Here is a 10,611-nt window from a genome sequence, read left to right as displayed (position 1 = left end):
TTTCCCTACCCCTTAGCAACTACTAATGTACTTTCTGTCTCTGTTGATTTGCTTATGGATATTTCATATTAATGGAATCATGCAATAAATATTCTTTTGTGTCAGGCTTCTTTTACTCAGCATAATGTTTCGAAAGTTCATCTATGTTGCAGGTTGTATCAGTACTTTCTGTTTGTGGCTGAATAATATTCCACCATATGGTTGTACCACATTTTGTTTATCTCATTGTCAGTTGATGGGCATTTGGGTTGTTTCCACTTTTTGGCTATGAATAGTGCTGCTATGAGCATTTGCCTGCAAGTTTTTGCATAGACATATGTTTTCATTTCTTTGGATGTATACCTAGGAGTGGAATTGCTGGATCATATAGTCACTCTACGTTTTACTTTCTGATGAACTGCCAAACTGTTTTCCCAAGTGATTACACCATTTTACATTTTCATCAACAGTGTATGAGGGTTCAAATTTCTCCACATCCTCAGCAATACTTGTTACTGTCTTTTGATTCTAGCTGTCCTAGTGGGTAAGTGGTATCTTAACTGTGTTTCAAATTTGTATTTCTCTAATGACCAATGACATTGAGCATCTCATTCATGCCAGTTGTGCACTTTTACTTTAGTATTTACCTTTATTTGATCCTGATCTCGAAAAGATTCATTTAAGGAGAGATGGCTCTCATGATTAATTTACACATTAAATTCATTCTTTCATTTCATGACTACCATCCCAAAGCATCCTTCAAATGTTCTTAAAAGGTAGGAAAGAGGTAAATGAAAGAGGTAAAGAAATGTGGCTTGCTGGTGGCCACCTGTTCCTCTGTGAATGTATAGAACAGGGTCCCTGGCTTCTGTGGTCTGTGTCTCTAGGCCATGATCCATGAACTTTCTACTCACCTTTCAAGCATATGTAATTACACAGGGCTTATCTGGAGTCTAGGAAACCAAATGACAGGGTGTAGATCTTACAGCCCAGCACATTGCTTCTGTGCCCTGTTGCTTTATAATTTGGAGATATAATACCTGCAGAGTTTTTTTTAATGCTTTTAAAGAATCTATGTGGCTGGTTAGATTTTGCTCTGAGGTTTACCTCATCCATCTGCAGAAATTCTGTGTTTCCACTCAGGACTGCTTGTCACCTACTCCACACAGCAGCCTACTGAAAATGTGGATGGTACTATAAATAGTGTTTATATATGTGAAAATACAGGCTTTCAAATAAGAACCTACTTAATTATTATGCTTATCAATTAAAAAAATAAAACAGTTTGTTTTAAGTGTTTATATGTTTTATGATAGAGAAAGCAAAGAACTTCTCCAGGCACGAACTAGTCTGGGGCTTTCTCCATATCTGGTTGAGGCCCCCTATCTACTTCCTAGACTCCAGAGAAGCCCTGTGCAATTACAGATGTCTGAAAGGTGAGTAGGAAGTTAGCAGATTGAATCAGGAAGCAGAGGGTTAAAGGCAGGAGGGGGAGAAGAGAGTAAGCAGAGTCCATCTCAGTAGTAGTAGATTCTACATAATGATGTTAAATTAAACTTTGTAGAATAGCTCCCAACATGTTTCTCCCCTGCTTAAAACCTTTCACTAGCTTCCCCTTTCCTAATGAAAACGAGTAATTCTTCTGCCTGACTTTTAAAATGTCAGTTTTATGATTATTCGGGTGTGTTGAGACCTATAGATCAGACGACACTTGCCTTTAAAGAGACAGTTTGTCCCTTACAGTTCTCAAGAGGAAGGGACATTCCTGTTTATTTTAGTCAGAATTCCATCTAGAATATTGTTTGACACATATCTGGGCACTGTGGCTCAGCCAAGTTGATAAATAAAATTAACCATCACACCAGGCCACGCAGGGCCACCCAGGGAAGCACCAGGGCTGACAGGAGAGGCGTGGGAGGAAAAGGTGGGAAAGAGCCTCTGTTGTGGTTTCTGAGGAAGAATTGGGCAATGCAGGGTAAGCAGGCATAGGATGGGATAGTATGAATGATTTTGGCAGGCTCTGGTGTTGGGCTCTCCTGAGTTGTCTGGTACCTGGTACTGGGGCAGGGGAATATTGGCCCAGAGTGTTAGAGGCAGGGTGAGGGTGGATATGGGCTCTCAGTTGGTTAGTGTGCACATGATAAATGTTCTCTCCAGGGAGCTTGGAGCTGAATTTGCCTTAGGCTGGTGATTGTGGGTTGGGTTCCACAGTTGCTCAGGCAAGAGGAAACATGAGATGACTTTGTAACCAAGAGCCAGGCCTGCCATCATCCCTTTGCTTTCAACTGTGACTCAAGGAGACGTTTCTAATCTGCAAAGAATTATCCAGTTTGCTGATTTACGTTCATGGCTCCTGGTGTCCCTGAAATATTTCTCTTGATTATCTATTTGGGAGCTCTGTCCACAGGCAAGACAATTTGCTCAAATTTTAAATCTCAGACTTTCCTGCCCATTTACACTTTTCAGACTGTCATTTGCTGAATTTCATCAAATTTACTACTTCTGGTTTTTGCTTCAAAGAAATAAGAGTGAATGAGAAAAAAAAAATCCTCTGAGGTAGAAGGGAATGGCTTTGGAGATGGAAGTATTTTAGTAGTTCCTTCAGGAATTTTTTTGCAGCTTTGTCATTCTTAAAAAAAATGCATGCTTCCAAGGCATCTGTAATTCAGTGAGATCAAACTCAAATAATTGCCTTGGATTCACTGAAAGTTGGTCTCTTCTCATTTTTCATTTAGCTAAAAATTGATTTTTAGAAAAGTGAAGTCGATTAAAAGTAATGCCTGGTATCTGTATAGTTCTAGAAACCTACGATATTCTTACTAGGACCTCTTAAAGTCTCTCAAGGATCCATTTCTATTTCTCTGCCTCTTCTTCCTCTTCCTTTTCTTGCTTCTCTTTCCAGGTCTTCCTCTTAGAGGTTAGGCAAACACTATACTTATTCACTACTGTGAAAATACTTCAGAATATAAACTAGGAGGCAAGGCATTGGATATTTAATCTCTGGTATTTAAGTTTAGTGTTTATTTTATAAGTAATTTAAATTGGTCAATGCCATAGAGTATCAAGTAGGTTTATGAGGTGATATTTTTTGTTGGGTTTATTGTTTGATATTAAGAATAATATTAATAGTGTTGGCTTTTCATTGAACTGAATGCCTCCTGTGAAACTGGATAACCCCAGGTACCCAGCATACATTGTTCCTGATCCTGAGAGTGACCATAGAAGGAATCAAATGTGTGCATCACCCTCTCACAAAGAATAAGCTCAGGGAAGGATGTACTGTCGGTGCTCAAGTATAAAGATAACACTCAATTACAAAAACAATTGCTAAATTACACTTAATGTCAATTTGAATTAGAACAAAATTATGTCACCAATATTTATTTAATTAATTTGATTTGAATTTTTATTTGAGAACTAGCAAAAAGAACCAAGAGTAGTTTCCTCTTCCCGTCACTGATATTTTTATTGCATGTAAAACACAGACACACACGTAAGACAAAAGGTGACAAACTTTGTCCAAATCCCCAGAATTTACATTAAAAATACAAAGCCAAAATGTATATATGCTATAATTGTTAAAGGCATTTGTTTTGTAATGGGCTTGACTTTTTGTGCACTGTATATAGATTGACATTTTATAAGGGTTTTGTTGCAAGGTACATAAAAATAGCCTTTTCTATTCTTTGTATAACACTCTGATTAGAAGGTGATCACACTCTGATTAGAAGGTGATTAGTTAATAAGCCCCTTTTTTTGTTTATTCTAGGATTCAAGAAGGATTCACAAAACACCACTGCATAGTAATGCAGCTATTACAATGATCTACTTGGGGAAAAATGTGCACCTAGCTTATGATCACTCAGATTTCCGGGATGAAATAAAAGTTTATCAGCAGCACTGTGGTGGGGAAAACCTGTGTGTCTACGCAGGCAAACTGCTTGAAAAAGGTACACATAAAATGTGAATGTTTTAATTGCTTGCAGTTGATGCTCTAGATAAGCTATTGTTGGTATAATATCAAAATGACTTTAATCACTCTATGAAATTATGTATATCCAGGGACTTATAAACCAGCTGCCTAAAAGTAAATCCAGATTTACTGCTCCATGATTGAAACTGAAGCAGCAATTACTCTTGCAGATTGTGGAATAAAGAATTTGGAGTGATTTAACCCAGTAACAGATTAATCTTGAAATAGAGATATATGATCATTAAAATGTTGTACGAATAAACTGTCCCCCAATTTACAAGTTAACTGTTTGTCTTGCCATAGTGAATCACATCATACATTATTCTAAGAGAAAAATACCAGATTGGCAATTTGTTCTTTAGAACCATGCTGAGATAAAATCACAAGTCCAATAAACCTCAGGGTGAATCACACCTAAATAATGCAGAACAAAATTTGGCTACATGCTTTTATTATATTTTCATTTCCCTTTTATCAAAAATCCATGTTTGTTAGCATAAGATAACTTTTGTATCCAATATAGGATTTCACATATTGTACCAAAGTGGTTTTTTTGGTCAATATTTAGTTCTGTGGCACAGCAATTAAAAGGAAGAGTTGTTAAAGGATTATGTTTGTTATTTCCTTGCTTAAGACACTCTGCTTAGAAAGTAATAATGTTTTTACTGATTAAAAGAAATATTTATATTTGGGTAATCTAGATATAGACTTAGGGATTAAAGGGAGGAGTTGGGGGCAAACATGGACTTGTTACTTTTGGCTTTTCTGATTTCCTTCATCAATCAAAAACAGTGACTATTGATTTAAAAAAATTCAACTGCTTAAAGAGAACTATACATATTTAGGGATAAAATATTGAAAACTTACCGACATAAGAAAGGATAAACACTTGAATGTTGGTTTTGACTTAAAGTAAAATATTATATATTATAATGAATTATATAATGAATTATATATATTGTAATGAAAAAACATTTTTCTTTATAAAAATCTATAAAATTTCTTTTCAAAATATAATGCCAGAAACTACTTTTTCCCATTTTACGTACTTAGCTGAAACGTAATTTACTTTGTTTCATTTTGTCATAGCATCTGAGAGTTCATTCCTTCCATTATGTAGATGAGGAAAATGAGAGGCATCCAGAGGTGCAGTGGCTCCCCAAGGTCACCTGTCCAGTTCTGAGCAGGGTTGGGAGCAGATCCTAGCCCCCTGACTAGGTGCAAGATCCTTGTTTAGTACTATTCAGCCCCAGTTAGCTACTCTCAGTAGCAAAGGGTTTCCTATATTTCCATAATATGAGGGCTCTGAAACCCCTAATAATAGTGATTAGATACACTTATTTTTTAAAAGTATCACTTTCAACTATTAATTTTCATGAATTGCTGAAATTAGCTACAGTCTCAAATTGGAGTTAACATAATGAAACTTTTCCTGGGTCTTAGATCATGCTTTAATCAATAGAGTTCATATAAAATGGCTACTTGACTGCTGGGAAATGTGGCACATACAGATGAAAAAAGAACAAGGCTTAGCTGAATGATTTTCTGGGAGATGATGTACACTCTGTGATAAGATTGCAAAACCAAAGTTTACGGGAGAATGTTACTTGGCTACGTGTTATTTTGCGTGCATATTGATCCCAGAACTCACTTTTTGTTATGTCATTGGGCAGTCTTGAATAATAGGTTGGAATGGGGACTGAAGTAATTGAATCCTGTCCACACAATAGTTTTGTCTCAGCTTGCCCTTGATTGCCATGAAAGTAATCGTTCAAAATTGAAAAGTTGGGTGACTCAGAGTTGACTTGTGGTTCAGCAATCTTAGCAGTTTAGCTGGACTGAAAATAATCTGCCCTTTTTACAAATCAAAGCTGTGCATGATTCAGTGAAATGAATGTGAATAGGTTTTTAGAAGACTTCTGTTTTAAAAAAAGGACCTTGAAAGTTAGGCTTGGAGCAGTAAACTCCTTAAAAATGTAGCATTCATTAATTTCTCTTGCTTTTGGATGAGAATAACAATACAATTAATTATTTGGGAAGATGGCAAGTGCATCTTTTATTATCATAGTGATTCATGATATGTTGCAGTTTGATTTTAGACATCAGGCCACAGATCGATTGTTTATTATGTACACCTATGAAGTCATGGAATATTTCTGCTACTTGTAAAGAGTACAGTTCTTCACAGGCAGTTTTATTTATCATTCATCCTATCAAACAAGGCAGACGTTGGCCTCCAGGGTCCATGTGGATACAAAGAACAAAGTAACTTTTTTCTGGCTCTCTTATAATTCCTTTTCTGCCCCATTTTCTTGTATTTCCATAGCCTGATCCTGTTGTACCTATTTGTGCATTCCTCATAACTTCTTCACAAAAACAGTGGCTGCTTCACCAGCCCCTTGTCTCCTGCCTCCCCACCCCCCCGCCCCGCCCCACATTGTTATCTTGTCTTTTCCTGTGCTCTTTCCTTTGTCTGCAATAGGGCAAAGGATTTTAAATTCAAAATCATATTTTAAGTTCAAACCGTATCCATCTTTTAAGATTCAGATGAAGACGGTGAAGCTTTCCCAACTGACTTTTATTCCATTTTATCCCTTTCTTTTGATGACAATGGCTCTTAATACCTAAAACCAAAGCATTTCATTGTACCTTGACTTACATTAACTGTTTTTTTCTTTTTTCTATTACTCTTTATCGTATATTGACTTTTTTAGTTGTTAAACATAGGTGTAACTTACAATCCATAAAATTCATCCACTGTAAGTGTACAATTCACTGATTTTTAGGAATTTTATAAGGTTGTACAGCCATTATCACAGTTTTAGAACATCTCCATCACTTCAAAAAGTTCCTTTGTGCTCACTCTTTGGCAATTAATCTTCACTCTCATAGCCAGCCCTAGGACACCATGGATCTGCTTTCAGGCTCTACAGATTTGCCTTCTATGGACATTTCTTGTAAATGAAATCATACAATAGGTAGTATTTTGTGTCTTGCTTCTTTCACTTTGCATAGTGTTTTTAAGAATCATCCATTTGTAGCATCTGTCAATAGTTGCTCTCTTATAGCTGAGAATACATTCTGTTACATGGATATACCACATTTTATTCATCTACACAAGTTGATGGATATTTGTATTGTTTCCAGTTTGGGACTATTATAAGTCATGCTGTAATGAATATACAAAGACAAATTTTTGTGTGTGTAGACATCAGTTGTCATTTCTCTTGAGCAGCTTCCTAGGAGTGGGTGTGATGGCTTTTGCTTTCTGAGAATGGGTCATACCCTTTTCAGTTTCTTTGTGTCTTTTGATATTTTTGTTGAAAACTGGACAATTTAGATCATCTATTAGAGCAACTATGGATTCTGAATTCCCACTTTCCCTCTGGAAGGTTATTCTTGGGTTTTTTATTTGTTTGTTTGTTTAGTAGCTTATCTAGAGCAAAGCTGTGAAATTCATGTCCCCTCTCCTTTGTATATAGCCACTGGTGTCTCTGCTCAGATTTTTTTTTGTTCTGTTTTTACTTTTTAGGCTAATTTCTTAGGGTTGTCTCTGTGTTTTCATAGTTTAGTGAACATTCAGTGATTTGTCAGAGGTCGTGTTCAAGCACTTTGAGCCAGTATAGCCTCCATCTTCTGCCAGTGAATCTGTGTGTAGGTTTATTAGTTTCCTGGGACTGACATAACAAATGTCCCCAAATTTGGTGGCTTAAAACAACAGAAATTTATTGTCTTACGTGCTGGAGGCCAGAAGTCTAAAATTAAGGTCTTAGCAGGGCCATGCTCCCTCTGAAAGCTGAAGGGGAGAATCTTTCCTTGCCTCTTCCAACTTCTGGTGATTCCCAGCAATGCTTGGTGTTTCATGGCATGTAGATCCATCACTTCAACCTGTGCTTATCCTCCCATGTTATTCTTCTCTGTGTATCTGTGTGTGTATCCTCTTCTCTTCCTATAAGGATATCAGTTATTGGATTTAGGACAAAACAAATCCTGGGTAATCTCATCTTGATCCTTCCCTGATTATATCTACAAAGATCCTATTTCAAAATAAGGTCACATTCTGAAGTTCTGGGTGGTCGTGAATTTTTGGAGGGCAGTATTCAGCACACTATAGTGGGTTCAGGAGTACATTCAAAGTTCAGGCAGTTTTCAAGTCTGTTCCAACTTTTAGTTTCCACCAGGATCTAATGTTTCCTTTGTACACAGGTGCAAGCTTGCAATAGGCCAGGGATGTGTGAATAAGTTGGGCCAACTCCAATCCATGCTGCTTCCAGTTAGCTGGAGATGTGCAGAAAGCTTATTGAATGTGTCTATGACTGCCCTATTGCCTGTATCTCCCTGTTAAATTTCTGGCTAGTCCATTGACCTGTTGCTTGCCCTAATTAGAACTACAGTCTCAGGCTAGCAGAACCTCTGACCTTCCCTGTCAGTTTGCTCTGAGATTGCTGCTTATTACTAGTAATGCCACTGACCAAGGTTTTTTTTTTGTCTTCTGCTCCAAATCAAGTCGGCCTCTACTGACAGTGAAGCTGCTGGTTACCTATGGCCTGCCCTTCCCTTCTAGAACTGCAGTGGCAGGAGAGGGCAATGGGAGTTGCCCTAGGCAAGAATGCCACAGATTCCCACTGTTCATACCAAAAGTTCAGTACTTTTTCATGAACAACTGCTGCTCAGTTTGTTCTAAGTCTTTGGTCCATTTTCAGAGGCAAAATTTTAAGGGAAGAGGATTTGGTGGCCTTACTCTAGAAGTCTGGTTGGCTGGTTTTTGTCTCTTCTGCTAAATTATAGCTTCTTGAGGGAAGAGAACACATTTGATGTTTCTTCAGTAGTTTTATGTCTCTTTAGTGCCTAAAACAGTGCTACCACTGTCAGTCAGCGATGAATAACTACATTTCACAAATATTATAGGATGCTTTCTAATAGTGCCCATTATAATATTTAAGACTGCTCTGTGAAGTCGGTAAACTGAGTCACCCCCTCCACTCCACTTCCTCACGCACTCCCCCTGCCACCCTCCTTTTATAGATGAGAACTCTGAAATGCAGCAAAGTTAAATGTCTCATCAAGGCACACTCAACTAATAAGCGAAGAGCTGGGACATGGACCGAAATCTTCTAATTTCTGGTCTATAATCTTTCCACTACTCCATGCAGAAACCATGAAGTCAGGGTTGGGAAGTGTCACTAAATTTTAAAATCTAAAATGACAAAATAAATAACAAGGGACCAAAGGTAGAGGGTGTCAATTTCTGTTCAATAAGTTTGAAAAACAATGGAAGAAATGAAATAATATATGGATGTGCTCTCCAACCATGTGGGTAGCAAATAGAAGGGCACTTGTGTCCAAGAGTTGATCTCCTGTGCCCATTCTCAGCATTTCCTTGAGTCTACTTTCTTCCTGGGCTGGGTCCTTAGGGAGTTAAGGGGTGTGATGCTGCAGCAGAATGGATCATATTACATGAATGTCTCATTCAAGTTTCTGTAATAAGAGCAGTCAAACTAGCTTTCTAGTTACCACTTAAAAAGTCCATATGTAGGGGCTTCCCTGGTGGCGCAGTGGTTGAGAGTCTGCCTGCCGATGCAGGGGACGCGGGTTCATGCCCCTTCGTGCCCCGGTCCGGGAGGATCCCACATGTCGCGGAGCGGCTGAGCCTGCGCGTCCGGAGCCCGTGCTCCGCAACGGGAGAGGCCACGGCAGTGAGAGGCTCGCGTACCGCAAAAAAAAAAAAAAAAGTCCATATATAAAGACAAGTGGATTTTAATATCTATTGTATTCTCCAGAAACTAACTTGCCAATGTTCTCTTTCCTATTTTGTGCCGAAAAAAAAAAAAAAAAAAAGTCCATATATAAAGACAAGTGGATTTTAATATCTATTGTATTCTCCAGAAACTAACTTGCCAATGTTCTCTTTCCTATTTTGTTTAATTTCACATCACAAATACTAAGGTATAAATGATGGAATTACCTTTTTAATAAGTCTATTCTTTAGTATAAGTTGCATCTGATTTAGATTTTTTAGGGGCATAATATGGTATATACAAAGTATTTCTAGATGACTATGAAAGAATGAGTTAAAATAATGATTCACTAATTATTTATTGGAGGCTTCCTGTGCCATTGTCCTGGGATCTGGGGAAATGAAAATTAAACTCTCATGGATTTCACAAACATGCAGGGCAGCAAACATCTAGATCAAGGTTCTCAAAGTGTGGTCCCTGGACCAGCAGCATAAAGCATCACCTGGCAACTTGATAAAAATGCAAATTCTTGTGCCCTGTGGAATCAGAAACTCTGGGATGAGGCCCAGAAATCTATGTTTTCATAAGCTTTTCAGGTGATTCTGATGCACACTAAAACTTGAGAACCACTGGTGTAGCCATATTTTAATAATAAGTGTAACAATAGGAAATATTGCAAAAGAGAGGCAAAAATTATCAAACCTATTATTGGTAGAAGTGGAAGAGTCCAGGGAGGCTTATTGTAGGAAGTAACATTAGAAGTGTCATGAGAAGCAGGTTTCTGAGTCACTCTGTAACCTAGAGTTTCTCAGAATTGAGTTTTGGGATGTATAGGGTGAGACTTCTTCAAAAAGCATTATAGAGACTTGAAATGATTAAAAATTGTTAATTGCAAGCAGTGGTTCTTTTTTTTTTTTTTTT

The 10,611-nt window shown here is 37.6% G+C and overlaps 1 protein-coding gene across 1 annotated transcript in view; it reads left to right on the top strand.

Annotated features, from left to right (window-relative positions):
• ERICH3 (glutamate rich 3) overlaps nucleotides 1-10,611 on the top strand; it is an 89,420-nt gene that overhangs the window by 28,572 nt on the left and 50,237 nt on the right. Inside the window, 1 exon segment of the mRNA XM_007445904.1 lies at nucleotides 3,749-3,929. Coding sequence (XP_007445966.1) covers nucleotides 3,749-3,929 — 181 coding nt within the window.

The sequence above is a fragment of the Lipotes vexillifer genome, unplaced genomic scaffold (assembly GCF_000442215.2).
Source record: "Lipotes vexillifer unplaced genomic scaffold, Lipotes_vexillifer_v1.1 scaffold2435, whole genome shotgun sequence".
Taxonomy (NCBI): domain Eukaryota; kingdom Metazoa; phylum Chordata; class Mammalia; order Artiodactyla; family Lipotidae; genus Lipotes; species Lipotes vexillifer.
The sequence above is the reverse complement of the archived record's forward strand: the minus strand, read 5'-3'. Positions and strand labels throughout refer to the sequence as shown.